The sequence below is a fragment of the Cyanistes caeruleus genome, chromosome Z (genome assembly GCF_971803275.1).
Source record: "Cyanistes caeruleus chromosome Z, bCyaCae1.hap1.1, whole genome shotgun sequence".
In the NCBI taxonomy this organism is placed as follows: domain Eukaryota; kingdom Metazoa; phylum Chordata; class Aves; order Passeriformes; family Paridae; genus Cyanistes; species Cyanistes caeruleus.
In genome coordinates, this window is record NC_141732.1 from 44330771 (window position 1) to 44357720 (window position 26950).

The 26950-nt window shown below is 40.2% G+C and overlaps 1 protein-coding gene across 2 annotated transcripts in view; it reads left to right on the plus strand.

Moving 5' to 3' along the window:
* Positions 1–10581: 10581 nt before the first annotated feature.
* FRMD3 (FERM domain containing 3) overlaps positions 10582–26950 on the plus strand; it is a 137528-nt gene continuing 121159 nt past the window's right edge. For both annotated transcript variants that reach the window (XM_086868912.1, XM_086868913.1), the window contains exon 1: positions 10582–10790. In XM_086868912.1, the coding sequence (XP_086725038.1) occupies positions 10692–10790 (99 nt within the window). In that variant the 5' untranslated portion in view covers positions 10582–10691. The remainder of the gene's footprint in view (positions 10791–26950) is intronic.

Consider the following 26950-nt stretch of genomic DNA (forward strand, 5'->3'; position numbering starts at 1 on the left):
AAGTAATTGAATTTGCATGCATCTTTTCCGTTTGTTTGCTTATTAATTGTGAGACAGGGAAAAATGCTTAATCTGGATGAGAGTTCCTGGGAGATCCAAATGAGCAAGCTCAAAAGTGCCAGCAGTCACTTTGACCCTGAAAACATCCCAATTGCTATTCCCATTCCCAGAATTAGAACTTTTAATTGCTCTGTCACAACAATTCCCCAGATTTTGCTAACATGAAGAGCACTGACTAACTTGCCTACAGTGCATGCTCAATGGCTTTTGTTGTAATCAGCTTTAACAAACTTCTCTATTTGGTACCTTTTCTTTTCATCTCTCATATACTTGCATTTTGGAAAAAGAGCCATGTTAGACCAGTGTGATGTTACCTAATAGCTATTTTACATCCTTTTTAGTGCAGGAAGTCTTTCCAGGAGTTCTCTTTTACTCAATCCCAGGATAACACAATATGGGCATGCACTGGCAAGGTTTGCATGCACTGTACAGGGAGCAGTGTGGTCTGCAGATGCTGCTGCAGGGAGAAGAAAAAGATCTGGAGAAAGCTGATTTAATTGTACAAACACAAGAGCCTATAGGCAATGTGAAGAATGCAATTACATTCAGACTTCCTGCTTGTGTGGCTGATATAATTTGTGCAGATATAATTCATGTTAGTAGTCAGCAGGAGAGATGACTGGATAAAACTCAGCCAAATGGTTGACTTAACAGCGTTGCATTGTATATGCTTTAGTTAAGCATTTAAGATGTGCTTAATTAAATTGTAGATATACATATATATAGATAAAGATATATACATATACATATATATCTATAGATATATGTAGATATTTATATATATAATGTATATTTATATAATATGTGGGTCCTTTTCATTTGAGTGAGGATTTCCCTTTCACACTGTTCTAGTCATAGGACAATTAAATATTTTTGTACTTATAATTCCTTTAATAACATGGAAGAGTTTCATATTAGTCTTCATCATTTAGTGATATTTATGCGTCTTGGGAAATTTGTCCTAAATGCTTATTCTTTGAAGATCATTTGCTGGAGGTGGCATGGGTACCTTCTCCTTGTAATTTAAATTTATTTTTATTTCTAATGGTGTTAGAATGTAGAACTTGATTTTGAATCTCTTACGTAGTTATATAAAAAATTTTGTATGGTTTCATGAGTTCCAGAGTACCTTCACATAGCTGAAATAGGAGACTATAGGAGACTGTAGGAGACTGAAATGGAATGTAAACATCTTCTGATGTTTTATTTATTATATTTAATAAAAGGTGAAATTACAATATAATGGTGAAGGATGAACATCCTAGAATTAAAAGGCAAAAAACCTCAAGAATACCTACTGGAAAACCCGCCAAGTACTTCTCAGCTCCAAAAGAATTTTCCAGACACTGTATCTTTAAATACTTTTTAAAATGGTATTTGGTATATTTTATGACTATTAGGAATATTTTCAGTGCCTTTTTCAGCCTTTCTGGTTTGATTAATTGACTACTATTGAATTTATGGAATTCAGTAAAGCTTCATCTTCTACTTAAATTAGCTGCCTAATTTTAGAGAACGGTAATATGAAATATCAATGAGAGAATTTCCTTTTCCTGGAGTTATTTCTGTTTGCCTTTACTGTAACTACCTCCTAGCCATGGATACTAGGAAATGTCTGTTGCATTCAAAATATTGCCACATTGAAAGTAGAAAAAAAGCATCCCAATGGTAATTCCTAATGGAAACTCATCGCAGTATACTGGTGAGCTACTGTAAAACTACACAGGCCTCTTAAAGCTTGCCAGGGGCATCCATTATCATGGATATCTGCTCCTTATATAAGTGGGGGCTCAGATACATTGGGTAATCTGAGCTTTCTGAATCTTAAGAACGTAAGATTGTTTTTCAAGGAGCTAAGGCCCACATTTATGGAGTCATAGGGGTTCAAATCAAATCCTGAATGTGCATTGATAGTAAATACAAGGTGGAGAGTGTTAATACAGTATGTTCACTCTGAGGAGAGTAGCTGAAAGAAGCTATACTGCTGTGTTCTGTTGGTCACAGTTAGTCCTCGTTGTGAAGTAAATAATCATCAAATTACAGCTATGTTGATTGGAACTTAACCAACAATTTTCAGAATTTGTTTTATGCTATGCAAAGTCAGTCAATACATTGTCTAAAGTCCTTTCTGAGGAGAATTCAGTGCATAATGGCTTTCTACACCCAACAGGATTTGCCTGAGAAAAAAAATAATCAATTTGATAAATGAGTCAGCCTCTCAGACGTTTGGGATTAGTAAATCAAACTAAAGCTGTTAAATGTTTTTAAAATCACATTAAATATTTGTATATATTACCTCATCCCTTTTTTTTTATACTGAAGCTCAGAGCTTTAGGCTATGATATTCACAAAATAAAAAAGGAGCATTGTAAATAATTCTTCTTATTTTTCCAGTTTGCAGTACAAACACGAACAAACAAACAAACAAACAAATCAGTAAAAGGGAGTGGGAGCAGCTTTTCTCTGTTTCTTGTGACACAAGTATGTTCTCAGTTTGGTTGCAAAGCTGAAAGAATGACAAAATCATCTGAGCCTAGGTATAGGTAGAAGAGGAATACAGAACTTCATACCATACTACAACCAGAAGAATTCCTAGCTTACTAATTTCTGTACAGGGAAGCCTAAGAAAACATTTATCTAAAGTTTAAATACATATAGCTCTAAACAGAGAAGTTACTTTTAAATTATTTCAATTTTCCTAACAACAGCAAAGGAAATACTAGGATTTGCTTATAATGGCTAGCTGATTGACATTAAATAAAACTAATGTAGATAAATGGTAAATTAGTTGGGTTTTTTGGAACCAGTTGGAACATGGCTGTTCCATAGATTTTAAAAACTTCTTCATTTTATTGGTTTTATCAGTGTAATCCTAGTTAAGTCTTTCAATACCAACCCCAGGTTTACACGAAAGTCATACCAAATGTAATTGTGTATAAGAAATCATGGTATTTTACCACATAAAAAATTTCCTCATGTGATGTGACCAAAAACAGTGGATTAGCACAAATACTCCAGAGAAGTACTTAAAAAAGCAAAATTGCCTGAAACAGTTTATAAAATAAATTTTATTTATCTGCCATGTTGAGAGTATAAAAAAATGTGAACATTACAGTAGTTTCAGTACAGAGTAACAACTAGAGCCGCATCAGTTTGATTCAAAAGTGACAGTGTGAGGCAAGGCATTATGTCAGACACTTGGAACATAGTCAGGAAAATACATGGATTTTTCTGCCTTGGTGTGGAAGGCTGCTAGCAGAGGTAGTGCACAGCTACTGCTTGCAGGCCACAGTCATGTGCAGTCTGGAGTAATTTCAGTATTACTGTAGGGACAGACTGGAAATAAAGAAGACCACTGAGTTACAGAGCAACTATTTTCTTTTCTTTAGTCTCTTCAAAAAGAATTCAGGGAAAGCTGAAAAGAGCATGTAGGAGAGCTTTACTGCTTCTATTCCAGTCCATGTGAGAATTAAAGTTGCTTCTACAGGACAGATAATTTAAAAGATTCTGGCTTCCATTGGAAATACAGGCTTTTGCAACAGATTTGTTATTTTATCTTCTCATCTTTTATTTTCCTTGTAAGACCCAGGATGCAAAAGTTATGCAGTCTATATTTCAACATCACTTATGACACCAATAGTATGCACTGATGTAGAATCATTAATTTTGGAAGCACTCAAAGCATTAGTAAGATGTAGCCACCCGCTGGCTCTGGAAAGTGTCAGGGAGAATATGTATCTTAAAATTCTGCTTCCACAAGTAGGTAATAAGATTACTCTTTCTGAGTAGTTACTATTGAAGGCTTTTGAAGTATGCTGTCTTAGTGTCTCTGATGAATTTTTTCCATGTAGTTAGTCCACATTTCTTCCATGGGTAGCCAAGCCTCCATTTTGCAATCACTTATGAACACACTTAGCTCTTGCACCACAGAGTCCCTCATGTGCAAGGAGTTTCAACAACAAAGTTAATTGCAACTTTAAATCCTGCCCGTATTAGCTTTTACATAATTAAAAGAGCCAGACCAATAAAAAGCAACAGTCCATACAGTAATTTGGAAAGGAATTAGTGACAGAACCCAGGAGCTGTAAAGAAAGCTGTATCAGAAAATGAATATTTTTGCGTATAATTATTTAAAAATCATGGTGCTTATTACTTTAATAACAGATTCTGGATACAGATTAGATGCTGACAAGATGAACAAACTCGAAATACAGGTTGTATATCACATGTTTTTCCTGTAATACTAACTTTGCTCACAAAATGCACTAGAAACCTGACATAATTTTGCAAAGCAGAAGTTTTATTTTGCTGGACTTAGCCTTGATTTATGCTAATTAGAAATGGTGTAAAATATGATTCCTCATATAGATGTCACTTTTGAAGATCATTCCTGGGTGAAAAGTAGTGTAAACACATTTGAAGTTAGACAACTACCACTGCAGATAAATGATGTGGTATTCAAATAATATGATGGGAATAATAAGTCAGAATAACCCCAAAAGAAGAAAAGAAACTATAAAACCAGCCAAAACTGGTCTACGCATTTGGAGCTCTTTCAAAGTGCATGTGCAGCAGCCATGGAAACAGGATGTTACTGCAAGAGAATTCTGTCCATGAACATCCAAATTCCACACAGTAACAAGAAAAGTATAGAGGGATACACAGAAAGGTGTGTGGTGGGGACTGTTTCTCTGTGCACTCCTTAAGCAGGGCTTATGGGATGCAAGAGCTCTTCAAAGCCTGGCTCTGAATATTTTGCTGGACTGGCCACCAGCTAGCTGATGCTCATGTAGTTTTTATATATTTTATGATAACTGCTATTGTCACAGTAAGGATCAAATTTAATCCTACCTGCAATAATAATGTTGAAAAAATGTGGTTACTTGTTGTAACATTAGACTGTATTTGAATTGGAGCCTCCTTACTAATTTATTTAGGAAGAACTGTTCAAGCTACAGATAGTCAATACCTCTTTTCTCCAGTTGCCAACACTGCCTGCAAATATATCACTACCTGCTTAAAAACCAAACTTTTTTTGTTGGTCAGATCTCTATATTCTGTGTCTATGCATAAATACAATCAGGAGAACAGAGCTCTGATTTGTGGCTTGATCAAGAGGTAGAGAGCACCTTTTTACTGGATTACCAAGTCATTGGTATGGTCATTTTGTTTTAATTCATCACAGACTAAGGAGATATATGGATGAGGCAGCCACTCTGCATTCAGTGTGAGACAATCAGGTTCTTCTAGGTACTGCATTAACTGTAGACCTCTGAAACCCCTGGTTGTGTCACATGCAGGGGTAGCTGCAGGATTTCTCTGGGGCTGTTAGCAAGCCTGTAAGAGTATGGATGGATTCTGTGAAAGCAGCTAGAGAGAACCTGTAGTGAAAGAAGTTTTTGGGAACAAACTTGGTCCTCAGAGGAGAGACTCTTCTTGGAGATACAGCATGGGAAACTGAGAGAGTACACTGCCTGCCTGTGTACTCCAGAAAAGGATATTAGACTCACTTGATTAGAATTAGATTAGAATAACTGGCTACATATTCTCTGAAGAGAGAAGAGCATACCAAAGAACCATCTTGATCCTACTGATAAGAAAATCTTGGCAAGTCCCAGGACCCAGTGAATCACAAGAATCATCTCACTGACTTTGTACACTCCAAACCAAAGGCTGAAAGCTGACATTTGCCTTTTTGGCAGTTGTACTATGTAGATTAAAATCAATGTAAAGTTTTCTCCCATCAGCAAATTTCAAGTGCGGTATTGTGCAATCCATTTTAACTCAGACAACTGCTGATTGGAGTTTGAGCTTCCAGATGCAGGAAATTTGCTGAGAAGTTTGTACAGTAAATTCAACCTGTCCTTCTCTGCTGGAAGAGAGTACTGTAATGTTCTTCTTGTACTTTGTTCTAGATCTGATTGCTAAACTTAAGCAGTGGAAGAACATTCCTACTTCTGACTCACTGGTTCCCCCCCTGTAAGCTGTGGTTGGGGTGCACAAGTGTACCCAAGGAATGTGGAGGCCAGCAGAACCATCAGTGCCATGCAGGTTGTGATAGAGACCTGCAGATTTCAGTAACAGTCTATGTCTTTCTTACCAGTGCAGTTGTGGCCAAATAGTCACAGATAGCCCTACATTTTTAAGTGGATTTTAGGGAGTGACAGCTCTCTTTGCAGTACAAGCATAAAAATCCTGAATGTTTTTATACTGCTGTCAAATAATGTAATATTTTATGTATCTTGTTGCTTTCTCATTCATGCAACAAGTATGTGATGGTTTTTGTACTGATTTTGTAATGCAAAAGAAAGTAGAAACCCTCTGTGAATTCAAGGTTCACCTTCTGACTCAACTCTGCCCCCAGTGAACAGTAGAACTTTTGCTATTTAAATATCTTTTTCTTTGTAATTTATGTATAGTGTAATACTCTTAGGGTTTTATATATATATGCATTAATATTTTATGTGCAGTTTTCAAGTTCCTGGTGTAATATTTACATGTAAGAAACCTTTTATTTCAAGATGCAAACCCCCTATTTTTTAAAAATTGGTTTTTTTGCTCTGAAGTGATTTTTTAGATAACCACTTAAGACAGGAACAAAAGTGGTCTCATATGTGTGGTATCTCTTATTTGTTTTCAGATTTTGCATGCTGCCTGGTATGCCCAGCCCTTCAATTACCTCACTGCTAATGTCAGCTTAGTTACCAGATATATTTTACAATTATACAGTGCGTGTCTCAAAGGTAATCCCCTTGAAGATAACAAAGTGTATGAAAAAAAATTGTGGCCTTGGTATGAGTGATTTGTTTGCCTTGTCAGTCAGGTCCTTCAGAGGTCATTCAAACCTTCTGCAGTGTAACAGGATCTCTAAGACACCTAGGAAGCCAGCTTTCCTGTGGACTCTGTGCCTTTGACAGCAAAACTCACACTTTTGTTACTACAGGAACCTACTCCCTGAGCCATTGCCGGCTCAGCCCCCACCTCCCATTCTTTAGGATATATTCTGGAGAAGCCTAATGCCCAGACCATCTGTCTTCAGCTGAAATATTTTAGTGTTGGAGTTCCTAATCCTATTGTAGAAGGGAACTGAGTAAAATCTAAACTGTCACAGACTTCACAAATAAGTCATCATTTACTTATGGCACCATGATCTCTGAGCAATGGCTAATTGCTGTGTGTGCTAATGACCTGGCTGTGAGAGCCCCATGAGGGACCCACGGCCGAGGCAATGGGGAGGTCTGGGCCTTGGGGAAGGAGGTTAGTGAGTCACGCAGAGCACCCCTCTGGGAACAGTGGTGTGTGTATTTGGCCTATCCATGCTGTAACTCGGTGGCTGGCCCATGGCAGGCAGTGTTTACAGCCATGACAGTTCTATTTTTGGATTGATCTTCGAGTATTTGGAAAAAACCCGAACAAATCCAAATAAAATGTTTATATATTTGGTTAAATGATAAATATTAACTGAAAGAACTAAAGTTGCTATTATTATCAGCTACTGAAGGGAAAATCCTTGACTATTATATTCTGTAATTTGGCTCTGTGCAGAATCATCCAGATATCAAAGTACTACTCCAGCTCATTAGTGCTCCCTGCTGTGCCTAAATATAACTTTGTATCTGGCAACACCTCCTAGGTAAGTAGGCTACTGTCCTTCAGGCCATCTACATGTACTCATCCCAAAGCAAAGTCATTCCGTGACCAGTCAGATGAAGAAAGAATGGGAATGTGGCAATTGCACTGATTGGTTCTGAGACTGATAAATCTAAAATGCATTTCGAGCATGTGTCTGCCCACCACCAACCAGTTCTTGCAGTTGGCATTACCCAATATTATGATCTCCTGTTAGAATGTCTCCCACGTCTGCACTACAAAGCCAGGTGAGTGCTCAAAAAAACCCCTCAATAACATGCCATGGTCTCGGCAGCAGCAGCAACAGCAAATAATGTTCCCCTGAGCCAGAAGTGTATTCTGTTCAAGTTCAAGCAGCATAATTTTTTATATACTCCATCAGCTCAGCATTTTCTGATAACTGAACTAAATCTATCTATCTGTTACCTTGTGTTTTCTTTTATCTGCTATACTGTTTAGTGCCAGTTCCTCAAGTACCTGACTTTTCAGGTGATCTTTCCCAACGCTAGCTGCATAAGGACTGTTTGGCCTCCTCCAAGATCCAGCAAAAAAAGGGTGCACTGTGATATGTGTTGAGGTAAGTTTGTGGGTTTTTTCTGCATAATTTACAATGCTTAGAGACCTTTAAGAGCCTTCTTTTTATAAGGGGGAAAAAAACCCCAACTCTAGAATGCTTTTTGAATAAGGAAGGGGTGGTAATCCTTATATGTGATGCAAAATTCATCTGATGGATTTACTTTGTGAAGCTGCAGCTGGGAAGAGTTTTTGGTTTTCAACCAAAAAACTTTCATTGCTTGGTTAGGTATTTTGGTTGTACTTTGTTTTTTTCTCTTTGGGTGGAGTATTTGCTTTTGAATGTTTCATTTATCTGGTGTCCTGTCCTGTCTTCCTGTTAGATGGCTGCCACATTTTGTGCAGTAAAAACGATTGCTTCAGTATCTGAAACACAGAAATGAGTTACTTGTCTCACAGAGTTCTCAGGGACCTCAAGTCTGCGTGGTATGAAGTATTAAAAATGCAAATAAAGTGACCAAAAAGACAAGAGTGACCTGTTTTTACAACACACAAGTAAAATTCTGCTGAGCTCTGTGCTCAGGCAGCTGTGCTGCTGTCGGTACACACTAGTTCACACTTGCTGTGCAACAGTTTGGGGATGCAGATTTCCTGCAGTCATCACTGTTGCTGTAACTGAAAACTCGTGGAAAGCTCATCCCTCTCCATGTGGTCCTGGAGGTAAAGCAAAACCCCCTTTCAGACAGTGGTAGACTGTGACCTACTCACTAAATCTTCATCATTGGCTCAGGTCCCTCTTATAATTTCCCTTTTGGGTGAAGTGTGTGCTGCAGAGACTGAAGGAAAGCTTAAAATACTTGGCTTAGAAAGAAAAGATTCCTTCTCTGTGAGAAGCAGGAAAATCTGTGTCACCTGAGAGTCAATCTGCATGTGGGCTTAAATCCTGCTATTGAGTTCCCATGTTACAGAACTGTAATACATAAAGTGTTATTTTATTATTAAGGAGTGGGTGGCCACATCTGGTGTCTCAGCTGATAAGGACCTTCTTCCATAACTTGTGGGCTGACTGTGGCTGCTGAGGTGAATAATCTATTTTAAATACTCACTGGTTTGCTTCACTATTCACTATGCAATTGAAAGCATTTATCATTTCTGAGAAGCACATATATATAGCTTTTCTTTTATGTTCCACATTAAAGGGCTTTGCATATTTATTAGCTGATGGAATGAGCATTATGTATTTCTCATTTGTTTATGGTTGCCTGAATTTCCTGCTGTTAGCAGTCCAGCAGAAAGCCAAAGGAAGAGCTTACAGCACTTTAGGCATTTACATGGGATTTTCAAAAGAACAACACATTCACAGAAAACTATTTTCAAAATATGGATGTGTACAGGTAATCACAGAAAACTATGCAAAATAACTAAAATGCACATTCTGTGTGACTGTCAGTGCTTCTTTTGTATTTGTAAACTTCCAGTCATGTCCCATATTGCCCTGGCTCTTTTTCCTTTCATATTTCCAAGGAAAGTGCTCATTTTTAACACAGTGCTGATCCCTGTTTCAAGGCTGGTTAAGTCTGGTACTTGCTTTCTGACAGCAAGGTTTTACACAAATGTGTACACCCTTTTGTGATGGAGAACATAATAGTGAAACCACTGGATGCTTTTTGTTCTTTCCCACTTAGACAACAAATGGGGTGTGACTGCTGCTCTGTAATAGGTCATTTTTTCCCCAAGGAAACAAGTTTCCAAGGCTTGCACTCTAACAGTAACTTGCATTCTGTTTTCCTCTGTTTCATTAGGGTACACACATCTTTGGTTAGGTTTCTTTATATGACTCCATATATGTGTTCCACAGGCTTCTCCTCCTGCCTCGGACTGTGTTGGGATACGCCGGAGACTCCCGCCAAGGGCGGCCAGGCAGCGTGGGGACTCCACTCCCCGCCGGCAGCCCGGGGGATGCCCCCCGTTCGCAGGGCATCGGGCATTCCCAAGCGAGTACCAGTCGCTCAGGTGCACTCAAAACCATGCGGGGCACGCCCGTGGCGGCGGGGAAGGCAAAAAATCGCGCTGACCATTCCCCTCTCGGCGCTGCCAGCCCGACGAAACGGAGCCGCGCAGGGAGCCCAGCCGGGACCGGCGGGGCGGAGAGGCGGGAGGAGCAGGTGAGGGCGGAGAGGTGTCCCCGCGGGGCGCGCCGTGCCGTGCCGTGCCATGCCGGGGGCGGGCGCAGGAGGATGCTGAGGCCGGCCAGCGGAGCGCATCCTGACGCAGCGGCGGCCCGAGCCGCGGCGGGCGGGCGGATGGCGGGCGGCGGCGGGGCGCCGCGGGGCTGAGGGGTGGCGCTGCCGCCGCTCCTTGCCGTGTCGCGCCGTGCCGCGCCGTGCAGCGCTGTGCCGCGCCGTGCCGCGCCGTGCTCGGCCGGGCGCCGCTGCAGGCTGGCCCCCTGCGGCTGCCTGCGGGGCGGCAGCGGCGGGCGGGCTGCCGGGATGATCCGGTTCCGGAGCTCCAGCATCAGGTCGCTGAGCGCGGAGATGAAATGCACCGTGCGGCTGCTGGACGACTCCGAGATCTTCTGCCACATCCAGGTGCCGGCGCGGAAAGGGGCGGCGGCGGCGGGGCGGCCCGGGGGGCCGGGTGCGGGCGGCGGCTCGCGGGTCGCAGGGCCCGGGCGGCGGCTCGGCTGGGCTGGGCTGGGCTGGGCTGGGCTGGGCTGGGCTGGGCTGGGCTGGGCTCGGCCGCGGCGGGAGCTCCGCTCCCCGCACGCCCCGTTCGCGGCGGGGGCTCCGCGCACCTGCGGCGCGGCAGCCGCGGCTGCTCCGCCGCCTCCCGGTGCTGCGCCACGGCTTTGCACTGCACGGCGTGGAGCCCGCCCGGCCGCTGCTGGAGCCACGGGATCCGTCGGGCTCCGGCACCCCTGGCACAGCGTCCCCGCGGGCGGGAGGAGCGCTCTGGGTCGCGGTGGCCCGGGAGAGGAGGGAAATCCCGGCGGCGACTTTCCCGTCCCGCGAGGCGGTAACGGGGCGCCCCGGACGGCACCGCAGGCTGCGGAGCCCATGTGGGGGAGGACTCGCTTTCCAGTACCGGGAAAACCCTGCCTTGGAAGCAAGGCCCGCGGCGTGCGGTGCCGGGAACCGCCGTTACCGAGATAGCGGGCAGAGTTCGAAATGAAGCTCTGCCCCCTCTTCATCCAAGACAAAAGAGAACTTGGAGCAGGGTTTTCAGTGGTAGTAGTTTCTGTGTGGCTGGGGAAAAAAAAACAGCTTCGCCGTAGTCCTTCTTCCTAATTACTTAGTCCCTCTTTTTAGTCCTTCAAGTAATAAGGATAAAGATGGGAACAATGAGGAGTCTGTGATTTTCTGATGGAGCAGCAATGTTTGTAATGTGTGAAAGCAAGGGTATTTCTGGTGCTCTAACAGGAACCATAACTCTGGTTACACTATGGAAGATTTACAGATTCTTACAGATTTACCTGTGCAAGTATTAAAATCAAGTTACCCTCTGAAATTTCCATAGCATTTGCAGAATTATAGAGATGAACTTGGCATCCAGATCAGAAGATGTGGGTGGTCTTTTAGGAAGTTGTTTGTCACTCATAGTTGGTATTTCTGTCTCTCTGACAGAAAGAATTACAGCTTTGAATTGAGTTGGTAAGCTTATACTAGGACCATAATGGCTGAAAAAAACTCCAAGTACCGTGAAATTCAAGTTCCATTTTTGCTCGGACCAAACTATGGTTTTTATTAGTTCCAGCAGAGCTATTTAACATCAGAATAGAGTAAGATAATTCCAGTTAAAAAAGACCTAAAACAATCACCTGGTCCAACTGTCTGACTGCTTCAGGGCTGACCAGAACATAAAGCCTGTTACAGAGGGCGTTGCCCAAGTGTCTCTTTTTAAGGCACTGGCAGGTTTGAGGCATCAATTCCATGAAGCCTGTTCCAGTGTTTGACCACCCTTTTGGTAAGAAATGTTTCCTGATGTCCAGTCTGATCCTCCCTTGATACAGCTTTGAACCATTCCCACATACTCTGTTGCTGGATGTCAGGAAAAGGCCAGCATTCCCTCTCCAGGTCCCCTCCTCAGGGGGCTGTACCAAGCAATGAGGTCACCCCTGAGCCTCCTTCTCTCCAGACCAGACAAACCCAGAGCCCTCAGCCGCTCCTCACAGGATGTGCCTTCCAGCCCTTCCACCAGCTCTGTTGTCCTCCTCTGGACCATTCAGGGCCCTTCCCACCCTCCTCAGGCTGTGGGGCCCAGCACTGCACACAGGACTCAGGGTGAGGCCGCAGCAGGGCTGAATCCAGCAGGATGATCCCAGTCACAGCTGGTGATGCTGTGTCTGATGCAGCCCGGGATGGGGTTTGCCCTCCTGGCTGCCCGGGCACACACTGCTGATTCACCCTGAGCTGCTGCAGACCAGCACCCCCAGATCCCTTTCTGCAGGGCTGCTCTACACACACTCCTCTCCCAGCCGGCAATTGTGTACTAGTTACTCTTGAACAGCATGTAACCTGGAAGTAAAAGGAAATTACTACAAGCATTTTGTACATGTATCATTCTAGTGCTCTTATTAATGAAGAGCATGGTTATAAGATTTACTGGGTAAGAAGCAGCATGGCCTTCAGAGTCTTTTCTTGGAGCTTAATGCAAGTTTGCATAACTTATTTGGCGCCTTTAAGAATTAGTCTTTTTAAACAATCGTAAATTTAAGGTCAGAATCTGAGACGGTGTTATGACAGCTCTTTAGGTTTGAGTATTCAACAGATTTACACGTACTAAGAGTATTCTCTTCAATACCTACAGGGTAGAAAAAAGGAGCTACTTTAGGTGTTATGTTGGGCAAGGTGAGGCAATGAGCTCAGAACCAGTTGTATGGTATTGCGTTGTTGTGGCTTATTCTGCAGGCAGGAGAAAAATCTGTTGATAATGTTCTACCTATTAGAGTTCTAAAGATAATTCTGGGGATGGAATTCTGTTGTAATCTCGTTTAGAACTTGTTTCCCTGTGTCTGCACACTGACAAAAACATTTAAAATGTGGGAATAGCTCAGGTTGTTTCTCTATCCTCCTGTGTGGCATTGCTTTTAAGACACTAGACTAATGGATCCCAAACCACTCAACTTTTTGTCTTTAGTCTCTTTGTCAGACCTGTGTTTGAACTTCATAATGTGGACAAAACTGGCTAGGAGCCTTAGCAAGACTAAACTTTTTTTAATGAAAGAAGCACCCACTTGACTGTTAGATTTCTATGTGCACATTGATGCTTGCTCACTGGGGCAAAATAGCCCAGATGATGTGCTGCTGGGTTAATAGCAGAGATGCCAAGGTTGTGCCAGCTGGAAAATGTTGGACAGCTGTGTTTTGGTCATTAAGAGGATAAGAAAGCCTAATTCTACCACACTGAGAAATGCCATCAGAGTCTCCTAGGGACACAGGATGCAGTAAGGAATGTGACAACTGAAATTCTAGCTGTGCGTTTTCAGGGAAAAGGGAGGGGAGATATGTAGCTAGAGTGGATGGTGGGTTGTGTAGATATAAATTGCTGCAGTTTAGCACACCAAGTTTTACCAAATCCTACTTTTTTGAAACCTATCTTTCCAGCAGTTGGCTTGTACACATTAGATTAGTATCACAGGGCCTGTGGGCAGAGGTGTATGCTGATTTTCAGATGCACAGATGCACTGTAAATCTTTGGCCCTACAAAATACGCAACCAGAATTGTATGTTACTCATCTAAAACACTGGGAGGTAGTTTTAGAAAAAATAAGCAGGAGCAGATATATTTAAAAGGTGCATATTCATATCTGTTTATTTTTTTTTTTTCCTTCTTGTGCAAATTTCAGTATTTAGGTAGGAAAAGAAAATACATTTTTCTTTTTATTATTTAAGTTCTTTCAAAACAGTGTTTCATCAAGCCACCAAGCTAATAAACTCTGCTTTTGGAAATTACTTTTTTTTTTTAGCAAATAGTCTAGTGACAGCATATGGAGCGGTGTGGGGAGAATCAGAAGTGATTCATGCATTTTCAGACTCCAGCCAACTAGTTATCGAGTTGTGCAGCTGCCATGTAGGTCACCAAGTTGCTCAAGGCTAGGTTTGCAGCTCAAAGGTCAAGATTCAGTGCATCATCCTCCTCATCTGAGAGACTTTGTGACTGCAAAATAGATGAAGTGGTGACAGACACATGAAGGGGTTGGGGGCTCAAGGGACACCTAACTAATTCTTGTGGTGGTGTTTATTTTTCCATGATTTTTGTTTGTGAAGGCTCTCTGTGGCCTGTAGTCAGACAGTCTTACAGCAGCAGGAGGTTGAAGCTGCTGTGGCACAGTTAAAATTGTGAGGTTATGAAAAACAGCCTGAAGGGCCAGTGGCCACTGTCTGTTTCCATTTTTCCAGAGAAAGAGGTGACCTGCTTGTGCAGCCTGCCTGATAAAACACAGAACCAAGGTTTGAAAGAGGGCAGTGGGGGAAGTAGGTCTTCAAAACTATTGGAAATGAGTCTAGAGCAGCAAGAAGACGTCCTTTCTGGAGGTATTAATGAGATGCTTCTCTTCTGAGTCAATGACATAATAGGTAAAACTTCCATTTTTGCAGACTTCAAGCAATAAATTAATGCAGCAATTTAGCCTTTTAGTAACAATAGCCCAGACCAAATCTTGGTTTAACCCATGCCACTTGGTCAGTCCTTATTCAGGTTTTCTTTGCTCCTTAAGTTGTTCAGGTCCAGGTGTGTACAACTGGAGATGAGTTTGGCATGACTGAAGTTTTCTCTCATTTGGAGCTTGTAATTGAAAATGGTATGAACTTTGCTGTCTGTGTTTGTAGAAATACTGCATGACTGGGTCTTCTTGTGCTTCGGCCCATATGTAAAATCGTGTTATAATGGGGCCTTTTTAACTACACATGTTTTGCTTTGTATGTGCTTTCCTGTACAAAAATCTGTTTTGATATTCCCAAATATATCAATTTGCTACAATACTGGTCTTTACTTTTTAATTGTTTCTTAATAGTTATTTGATTGTTGCTTAAAAGAAAAAACTTGAATTTCTATGTGTGTCCAGATTTTGAGCAATGAAAGGACGTTATTTTTAAAATCTGGTTTAGGAATCAGATCTGTGATACCTTTTAACTTTTTTTCAGAATTCAAAATGAAGGTGACAAAATATGAGAAAGCTCACTTTCTTCTGCTACTGATGGTTCAATAGTGTAGAATGGTCTTGTGCTTTACTAATCTAATTTTGGGAGCAGCGTCTGTGCAGTTTGAATACTGCTGCCTGTACTTCAGCTAATAATTTACTTGCTTGACTCTTGTTTTTTTTTCCCAATTTTCTTTTAAATGTGACATGCACTGTTCTGTCTAGTTGATTTCATTGTTCATCTAGTTGATTTCAGTGATCACATTGATCACTGAAAAGTTGCCTACTTGCTTAATATTATCTGCTCGGTCTGTGTCTTGCAGGCACATGCTAAATTTAATAAAAATCTGCTAACTAGAGAACACTATTTAAAATTCTCATCCCTCAGTAAAATGTAAAAGCCAAAACAACATGCTGAAGCAGGCTGTGAAGTAAAAGAGTAGTGACCACAAGTCTCACTGTGAAGGTATGCTGAATGTCAATGAGTTAAAGCAAATAAATGGGAGAGGGAAAGCAGCATGAAAAGAGAAGGCAGAATGAAAGAAGTGGAGAGGCCAGAGATGAAAAGAAGGCAGAGAGTCGTAGCTGTGGAAAGGGAGAGGTTAAGGGATTATGTAGACAGAAGGCAGGAGATTTAGTGAATTTATATTTATCCTGTAAGCGATGTCAGAAGCGTAACCAGCAAGCGCCTTGAGCTGCTGGATTGATACTACAGCGGTTCAAAACAGTAAGATGAGATAAGGAAGGAGATGCAGGTTAGGAAGAATTATTTTCTATCTTCTGCTGACACATTCTAGAAACTGCTCACTAGGACTTGTATTCCGGACTTCATGCTTGAGCCTCTAATTGTCCAGTTACAAGGGGTACCCTTGGTGAGAATTGTACATGAGAAGACTCTCTAATTAAGCTAAGCCTGTGGGTTAAAGCCATCTCTGTTGTAATTGCATGTGTTTGATTAATGTTGCTGTAATGTATTTATTTTCTGTGTGTTTGTTGGAGTTTGTTTGTGTGTGTTTGGTTTTTGTTTTTACACATTAATAGTTCCAAAGAATGTGCTCTTAGCTCCTTCCAAGGCTGAAAAGGAAACAGGAACAGGTGTGCTGCTAGAAGATTACTAGGGTGTTGGGAGTTTTCATTAAAAATTAAGAAATTAATTTCCTTAATGGATTTTGATATGTTTCTGAAACTTGGTATTTGCTCAACATTAATTTCTTTGTCTCTGATAAAGAAAAAGCGCACACCTATTGCAAAACTGCTTTATTGCTACCAATTCATGAACTCTGTTGTTCTTTCTTGCTATTTTTAAATGAAAATACTCACAAAGCTGGTCTGTACAGGATTTTGTCCAGTGTATACTAAGCTGCAGCTGAACAGCTTTACTGTTGGTTAAAGCTTATTAATGATGAATTATTATTTTTCCCCACTCTCATGTTATCTGATTAATGATCAAAATCTGAAAATTCTCTGTCCTACAGACCATAATCTTGCCTTTAATTTTCAACTGCCTGTTTACTTTGTGTTGTGATTGACATTGCAATTCATATTTTGATTGCTAGTAAATAAAGGCACGTGTGCTTAAAAACTTACCCAATCCATGGTTGAAGATGAACATGTGTTTCAGTAAAAAGAAACAATGTAGGTGATAAGTAACTTAATATATTAGTGTATCTGGTGCTGAAGCCCAGGGGAAAAAAAAATATTAAAAATACGTATATCCTTACACAAAGCTGCCTGTATAAAAGGAACAAGCTAAAAGGAGAGTCACCAGTTTAAAATGTAAGTATAATCTTTTCACTTTTACCCTCCTTTCATTTTTCTTTCATCTTTGCTAAAAATTTTTACATTCTTTGTGGTCTGGCATATTTGGACACTAGCTGAACACCAGAGGTGGAGTTGAAGTAATAATAAAAGGCAACTGGAAAATCAATAGCACAATGCAGCACAGCTTGTATCTCCAAACTGCAAATCATAATTTTGATCCTGTGCAGTAGAAAAGTGGCTCCTGTGAGATATAGAACGTTTTCCAGGAGCTTCATGCACTTTTTTGCCTTGAAAGGACTTTTGTCACCTCACCACAATTTTTTTGTATCTTGAGACACCCTTGTCTAAATAAGCATCTTCACTGCACTGATACAGAACAGAGGAGGCAGCCACGAAAAAATAATAGAGGAGGCAGCCACGAAAAAATAATATGGCAGAATTACTTGGCCAAAATAATCAATTTGTAAGGAAGAAATGTATTTTCATGTTTTGGTTATATTTTTCTAGACTGAATTTCCTGTAGAGGTCAGAAACTAATTGATAGTGTGTATCAATGTTCCTGAACCTTGAGCTTTAAGAAAAGAAGATATTAATACTTTTCCTATGGGAAGGTGAAATAAAGAGTCTGAATGGTTTTTGCTGGTTCCCTGTAACTGATATTATTTTAAAAATTCAAGTTTTAAACACCTAGGTTAAAGAATGGGGAAAATGGCAGCTGATTTTTCTCTTCTACCTCAAAAAGAGCAGGTGGATAGGAAGACTGGATAGTAATTATCTCTGTGATAAAATGCTTGTTTTCTGTAGCACAGGTCCTTATTCTTATGGGTATTTTTGCTTATTAAATCAAACAAACTGAAATGGTTCTCTTCATCTTCTTGCTGCTCTCTCTCTCTTTTTGCGCTTTTCCTCCATTCCCTAGTGTGGGTAATGTCAACCTGTTGGCAGTGTTCATAAAGTCCAGATAATCCTTCTCTCCTTTTCCTGTTAAAGTCAAGCTGTCAGCATATGACTTTGGCTGTGCCTTTCTCTGCTGCATATGGAATGTATCTCCTTATGGTTCTTCCTTCAGCTGAGGCTTCTTGTCTGTTCCTTCATTTTTGATTGCTTAAATACTGCCTCTTTTTTTTCCCTTAGCCTTGCTTTCTCAGAGATGCATCTAGACCTTACAAGTCACATTTTTGTTCCTTCTTCTGACTGTGCTTTAATTCTTTGTCTGATAGTGAAAACACAATTTTAATAATTCAGCAGTAAATAAATTAATATTGAATCTTCTTCTTTCTGGCATGAAATAATAATAATGATTATGATAATAACAACAATAAATATAATATTAGCAATATCACACTTTTCTTTCTTCACTCCTCTACAGTCAGTTTATGTTATCTTTTCCAGTTACAGGCATTCAATTCCTAAAATTGTTTCTGTTTTCCTCTTTTCAGGGACTAGCATGTTTTTGGTGGAGGTGCATTGATAACCAGCTCTTGCCATTTCAGTGTGCTTGCCATTTCAAGATGCTGTTCTATGGCAGTAGCAGGCCAAGTGTGAACAGTAATCATCACATTTCTGGTTGCTGCTTATGGCAGTTACTGAAGAATAAACGCTGATGATCTAGTACTGTTACATTTTGAGGAAAAGTTTTCCCTCTGGAAACTTGAGAGAAAATGTATCATACCAGTCCATACATGGTTAAGTAGATGTATAAAATTTCTCAAGTCTGTTCATGGTCAGAAATGAGAAGATAAAGGGCTGTGTACCTTAAGTTCAGTTTTCAGCAGAAGTGTTCACAAGTGGAAAAAACTCTTCCAGCAGCTGAAAGTCCAGCGATTCAAAATAATTGCAGTAAGATACATAAGTATTAAGTGGCTGCAAAATCATTGCTCTTTACATGCTTTCTTTTGAAAATATGTCAAATGATTCAACACCTTCATTAAAAATACTGCTATTTTCCCCTTGCTTACTTGAACCCTAGGAAGAAGTAAATGATTTGTATTGAAGATTAATTTTGCTCCTTTCAAATATATTATTTCACAACGGTGTTTTTCCCATAGCAACACTCTTTGGATTAGAATTGTACTTTAAAAACACAAACCAAGATAATTTCTATCTGACCAATTTTTTCCTGATGTTGTAATATGTAAACTTGCTATAAAAGCTTGTTGCAAAGATAATTTTGGAGCTTCTGACAGCAGCATGTAAAACATTTTTTATGTCATTAGTCTGTATGCCTGCTTTTGAAGTTTTTCACATACCAGAAATCTAAAAAGAAATGGGATACAAAATGAAAACAAAGTAAGCAGTACCCTCATCTTCCAAACCCAAACAGTGTCAGAAGAATTTACAACAGGACATAATAATTTATTAAATATAAATAATGTGAAATTGTTAGTCTATTAATACATGAAGTTCATACTGCAATGGTGTGCATTTCTTTTGTTTCCAGGTGCAGAGACTATTCAAACACTTTTGTCTCCAAAACAGTGTCTGTGTGTGAACTACCTTTTGGGAATGGTTCCTGGACTCTCCTATCTACCAGTTATTACCTGGGAACTAGTCAGCAAGAATGCTAATTAGGAAAAACAGTACTGTTGTCAGGTAGTGTCCTAGCAATTTGCCTGGCATTGGTGATGGAATTTCAACATTCCAAACTGTTGGAGTGTTTTACTTGGAGGGTTTTAGTAGTCTTTGTATAGATGCAATCTCCATTTTTAAAAAGGAAAAAGAAAGAAAGGAAAAAGGAGATTTTTTTTAATGACTGAAGATATATTTTATAGTTTGATACTAAAACATGTGAAATGGTAGCTCTGTTCATGGTACTTTCATTTTAACCGAAATATCTAAAGAACTGTGAGGAGGATCTGAACAGCTGTTGGTAATTAAACCAGGAGTCACACTGATTTTAGTAGGTGTTTACAAAACATCTGCATTTAGGATATACAGCTGTAATCTTGGATTTGTACCTGTAATCTGTTCTGTGATGACAGTCTTGACTTTTTGGGGGAGTGGGGGGGGTGGGGGGGTTTGTGTGTGTGTGTGTGTGTGGTTTCAATTGAGTGCTCTTAGCAATAGTCTAATACAGAAGTACTCTGCATGACTCCAGTTAATGGTGTTCAGTTTTCATTTTTATGGACACAAGCTCCAAGCCCTGTAGAGGAATGATAGATGAAATGTGGTGTCTCTTTATTTGAAGAGTACTTGCAAAAATGCAGATGAGATTCTCTATGGAGTGCTATGCATGCCACAGAAATGCTACAGAACATATTTCTAATCCTATTTGTTTAGGCTTTTAAGAACAAAAGGCAGCCGATCTTACACATTCACCCTATTAATTTAAAACTGAGGAACAAAGATAAATACTGCACATTCAGAGGATGGTAGCTGCTCTTGTGTTAGATGGGACAGTTAGCTGGCATGTGAGTTAAACTCTGAAGCTTTGCTGTGCCAGCCTGAACTTTAGTGACTTCAAGAACTTATCTTGAGACATTCAGTGTGCCAGTCGGTGGAGTGCACCACACACATTGACCCTGCTTGCTCCTGCTCTGTGTGAGTTTTCTTCAGCTCCATCCTTGGAAAGGGAAGGAAGCAGCAGAGGCTTTTTTTTACAGACGGTGCCATGAGTGATTCAGCGTGCAGATACAGCCATTCAGATAAAATCACTCCGGCAGCTTGCAGTGCCCTTGCCAGTTGCTAGGTGCATATCCAGGGAGGTTTTCTGTTTTGGATGGAGAATCCACTCACATTTCCAGGATTTCCGAGTTTTCTCATATGGTCTGTCAGTTGGTTCTTAACAGAATGGAGAAGAGTTGAGCAGGAGTTGTCAGTCCCCAAACCAAACATGCTTCTGGCTTGTGGGATTAAAGCAAGAAGAGTGGCACATTTAAATGGAAAATGACCAATCCACACAGTTTCAGGACAGTGTGTTCAGGAGAGTTCTGGTTTTTGTATGTGGATTATAAGCACCAAAGAAGTAGCAGTTTTCATCCTCTTACCTTCTTGAGAATCAGAGGCTGGTTTGTATCCTGCCCAGAAGAATTGATGGTGGCATTTCAGTGAAAACACAGTGGGGAAATGCTTAATTCATATTGTGATGATGAGACCTCACAAAGTAATTCATGCAGATGGCCCGAGTTTTAACTTAAGTGTGGAAAAATGCTGGTGTAGGAGAGGAATTCCAGTAGCAGGATGCTGGTATATGTGGGTATGTGGAAAATCACACTGCCAAGGCCCAGTGTCCACAGAGGAGACAGAGGCAGAAATCAACTTTATTTGAATAAAGAGAGAGACCCCTCTGTCTCCTTTGTGCTCATGGGGAAGAGAACAAGACTTCAGTTGTGTAAAGGTTTTGGTTGTTATGTGGTAAAATGCAAAGATAGCAGTATTGGTTACATCTTACCAGCATTTGCACCGTACTTCTGTTCCATTCTGTTATGCAGAAATTCTTTCCAGTGAAAGAATACAGTTTTCAAGTCTACAATCACAACCACTGAGGTAATTTTTACTCAATCTAATATATTCCCCTCCTTGTTTCATATTTCACATTTGCTTTCAGGTGTCAAGGGTTTCAGCTAGGTTTGTGTAAATAACTTGCTCTCTCCTGACTCTGTTAGAGGCTCATTCATCTTGTGAATGTAGGACAAACTACAGGAGGCTAGGTTGGATTGGGGAGGAAGGGGAAGTAGAAATTACAGTTCTTCTCTGTTGCCACAGTGGTTTTGATTGCTACTCCTGCCTTTTGGCATCTCCTTTCTTACTGCCTTCTCTGAAATGGGTAAAGATATCAAATCTGTACCTAAACACAGACTCTCTTCTGAGGCCAGGATCTGATTTGCTACTTGCGCCTCTTTGCGCCTCTGGTTTCTTCAGTCCACCAGAGAGTTTTCAGTCCTTTTCACAGATTCTCTTAGTGGCACTTCCAGGCCTATGGTTTCTACTTTTTCTTTGGAAGTAGGGTATTATATCGTCTTGGAAACAGAAACCTAGATTGGTTGATAAACAATTCCCCAGTTTATTAATTCCTCTAATTATATTACAGGAACTATTCAAAGAATTGTAATAGATTCTGCAAATCATTGCTTACTTGTGTCCCATTGACTTTTTTCATCCCAAGGTACTTTTTTGGATCATCATTTTGGTGATAATGGTCTGGAGTTAGTCTTTGGACAGTGATGGCTATAGAAGTTCCACACAGTCTTTTGGATGGAGGTTGTTTCTCTGGGTTTTTTTTGGGGGTGTTTTTTTGTTTGTTTTAGGTTTTTTGTTCGTTTTGGTTTTGGTTTTTTGTTTGTTTGGTTTGGGTGGTTGTGGTTTTTTATTGTTTTGTTTGTTTGGTTGGCTTGTTTATGTGTTTTGGTAAACTTCTGGAATTTATTTGCTCTGTGAATTATCTTGACTCACTTCTTATATTTTGTTGCTCTTGTAACATACTCTCTGCATAGGGTAACATGTCTATCTGTATGTTTGTGCACACCCTATAATTTTCCTATCATAGTCTGTGCACTTGTAAGGCTTTTATAATAACCTAGCTGTCTCTGTGGGGATTTTTTGCAATTCTTTTATATGAATCAGGTTTTGCAATAACTACATTGTACCTTAAAAACTCCAATTTCTACACCTTCTTGCTTATTAGCTAGGTTATTCTTACAAGTTTAATTTAATTGATTTTAAAATAAGAAAAAAAAAATCTGAATTTTCATGGTCTGCTTGGCTGATCCCTCTCAACCCAAATCACATTTTAACAATATATTTTCCAAAGCTTTAATGGTATTTATGCATTTTTAAATTGAGATTTAAAAAAATTACATTTAAAAACTTACAGCATTTAAGTACAGAATTTTGCTTGTTCTTTTTATCTGCACTGTCATGTGAAATCCTGAATGATACTGGGGTGTTTCAGAAATAATGGAAAGGTTTCTAGGTCCTGTAGGTGCTTTCACAAAGCATGAGCAAAAAAATAATTTTTGACAACTAAACCTCTTGTTCTTCCTGTTAAAACTAAGCACTGCTAATATAATATTTGGTGTGAATATTCATGTATTTTAATGTTTCTTTTCTCTGTGTGTGTGTGTGTGTGTGTTCATGCTAGAATTTATTTACACAACATGTCCTGGAAATGGTACATTGTTTTCTGTCATGAGATCATAAGTAGTTCAGTGGATATCTCTGTTCCAAAAAAATAGACACAAACGGAATGTTTTTTCATCCACAGCTCCAACATCTGCTTTTTCACCTTTCTTTTTTACTCTGTGAATACTCTTGTTTCTTTGTGATCAGAACTACCACTGTAACCCAAACCCTGTAAGAAAGTTGTATTTTCTTTTTAGACTTTCCATAAATAGTCTGCATTCTGATGATGGAAGAACTTATATTGCATTTGATGTCTTTCCGTTAACCTGCTTCTAAAAGCTTTATCTTTTATTGTCTGGAAAATTACAGGGAAGATGCAGATGTGGATTTAGTTGCCTTCGCCTTCTTTCTTCTCCTCCCCACCCTTCACAGGAGGAGTTTTTGATAATATTGAGGGCACCAATTTCTAAAAATTATTTTGATGCCCTTCTGCTTAGCCAAGCGTACTTTGGTGGTATTCCAAGAAGGATTGAAATTCTACCAGGTGTTGACAGGTGTGGCCCAAGAAGTATTGTATTATTCTTGATTCCCGAGGAAGTTTTTGGTTTTGCTGGTGGTGTCCTCGCTCCTCTCCTGCCCCAGAGACAGCTCTGTGGTTCCCTTGCTGCCTGTCTCAAGTATCACTAGTGTAGTTTTTATTAAGCTCTTTCTCTTGAAGCAAAACTCTATGTTTTCACAGTTGGTCACAAAGGTAATCTGTTGAGAAAAGGATTTCTTTATTCTGTTCACTGCATCAAAGTGGGTTTTAGACTGCTCTCCTAGTTTCTGGTTTTTTAAAGAACAAACAGGTAAGCATGGTGACATGCAAATTCTTCCTGAAATTCCCGATTCACTGACTTTGCAGTACTCAGAGAAGACAAGAAGAGCTGTGATTGTGGTGAACCTGCAGAGCTGGTTTGTGCCCTACATACTGTTTGGCACTTCTCTGAGAGATGCAGAAGAAATTGCATTTTCTAACCTCCCTCTGCCTTCTCTGTCTCCAGAGGATTTCCTGCTTACGCAGTAACCAAAATGTTTGCTGGAGGAGGATTCTGAGTGTTTTATCCTGCAGACTGAATGATGCAGAAAGATTATGAATCCATGGGGATGCCAGTTTAACAAATTCTGTTTTCCTATTGTGCCCATACAAATTTGATGCTGCTTTATAATTAAAGTTGAATCTAGTTGAATGCTTTTGCAGGATATTGTTTTTCTCGTTTTGAACTGTGAAGCTTTGCCCATGCATTCCTGAAATAGATCAGCTAAATGTATGCTTAAGAAAGGAGAGAAATAAAATGGAAAATACTGTCCTCCCAAAGGTTCAGTGGGATCCCTGTAGCAGAGATTTTGCAGAAATACCGTGAGTTGAGTTGTCTTGCTGAGAGAGGGGTTTCTGCTTTATGAACAAGGTAATTGTATATTTCTGTTCAAAGTAAACATCATTCCGACACGATTCATGAATGCTAGGTATTTTATGCACTCACTGGAATAAACAAAACAATGCTGTCTCAAGCACTTAGTCTCTGGTTAATGTTGTGCCTGCTTTTTCACATCTTTCAGCTACATCAGAGATCAAAATGAACTCCAGCACCTGAGGGCATGTGGGGAGGATTTTTGACACTCTGGAGGAAAGTGTGTCTGTAAAGCCTTAATGATTGCTCCTTCATCTATGCAGATTTGCTTTAACTGGTGCCAGATCTGCTGTAATATTCATGACATCCTTCACCTTATTAGTGGCCCAAATGTAAAAGAGCATATGCTAGAAGTCAAATTTTATTCATTATATAGGGAGACCACAAATGTTGAAGGCTACAAAAAGGATGTGGGCTACAGCTACAGACTTGGTATAGAACATGCTTTCAGTTAAGAAAATGAAAAATGTTTACAATTCTGATTTTTGTACACTGGGTGCATCCTATGGCTTAACCGGTGTGAGAATTTGATTGACCAAATTGTGTAAGAGCTCCCTGACAGTGAGGCCATTAATAAAATATTTCAAGAGATAATGGTAAAGCTGTATATTGAGTGATGGCCTTTATCCCTGAAAGAATATGAAAGTGTGCGGAGGTACAAATCGCCTGTTGCTTTCCATCTGCCTTGGTCTTGGTCTGGAGATTTGATGAAGCATTTAGCATTTAGGACACTGCAGTAGTAGTTGGTGAAAAATTAGACATGAGCAATAGGAATGTTTAGCCAGACTGGGCACTATTGGAGTTCAGTTTAATAGGCTTAAAATATGAGATTACAGAATACCTGAAGTGGGGCTGCATTAACCCAGGGTCATTGCCAGGGCTACGCCTGGGAAGTGGGCTGAGTGATGGTCTGGTTTCTCAGAGAAATAAAGGATACTTCCCATGAATTTTGTGGTTTTAGTGGGACTATTCATCCCCTAATATCTATTTATAATGTTCCCATGGGCATGCTGAGAGGTGTAGATTTTAAGGATTAAAGGAGATTTTAAAGATAAAAGCTGCTGTTCGGAGAGAGGCTGTAATGGCTGTTTAATTTGAAGCACTTTCTGAGTTCTGAATGGATGACTATAAAATTCAAAAATCTGAGATAGAATGCTCTCCCCTCTATACTTGTAAATGCATTCATGTGGGAATATGCTCTCTGAGATTTGTATTTCAAAAGAAACATTTAATTCCTCAGGTGATTGTGCAGGACAGAGTGTCTTGCACTGTACTGGAACTTGTCTTCTGCAGAGCTCATGAATAAGAACGTGCTTTGCTATGAGTGTGGAAAAATGAGTTACCATTCTCATTTGTGGTCTGCCTTCTGAGTCTCTCCCGTTTTGCCGAGAGAGGAGATGAAACTTGCATTGATCACAGCATAGCTGTAATATTCACCCCAGGTTTGCAAGGTCACTGTGTCCCCCCCAAAGTGCTCAGGAGAGAAGCAGACATGCAGGCTGTTTCTACACTGTCACTGCTCCAGAGTTGGTAGGGTTTAATTGAAAAATTTGCTTTTCTGCTGTGCAGGGTAGATATCATGTCCCTGAGGGATGTTAAGCATTAAGCTTTCCTGTATCTTCGACATTCTCACAAGCTATGACCTTGTGTTCAGCAGTGTTACCACCAGACCTCAGGCGCACCAGATCCTCTGAAGCACTCTGTTCTTCGATATTGTTTACAAGACAACCATTTGGGAATACAAATAGAGAGCACAGCACAGGAAGCATTCAGAATTTCCAGAAATCACACCATATGCCTCTCAGGGGATTATAATTTGGTGAAAGCAGAATCATGTTCTTTCAGAGACCATTGTTCCTCAGTGCCAAAATTGCTGCAGATTATCAGTCTACCCTTTTCTTCTTTTTTGCAAAAGGGGCTGATAATAGTTTTCCTCCATACTTGTAATTTATTTTCTTTATGATATTACCATTTTATTTTTTCAGGATTTGCCATTTTAAAACTAAAAATATATGTTACGAAAGTTTGATCAACTTTCATTAAGAATATCTGTTATTTAATTTCTGTAATTTAAAAAAGCCACACCAGACAACTAACACTCAGATGCTTCAGTTGTCTCTGTACATCTAATGAATGCAAGCAGCTGAGGGCCAACATGCAAATGACAGCTTGAAACCAAATGAAATATGTGGAGTCCATTTCCATGGGTAGTGACAGCAGTGTTTACTGCATTATCACATTACCACAATAGTGCCACAGAGCCTAAGGCATGGATAGGGGCCCCATTGTACTGTGCAAACAAAAAGTAAGATGCACTTCCTTGAAATGTCTAAGGACA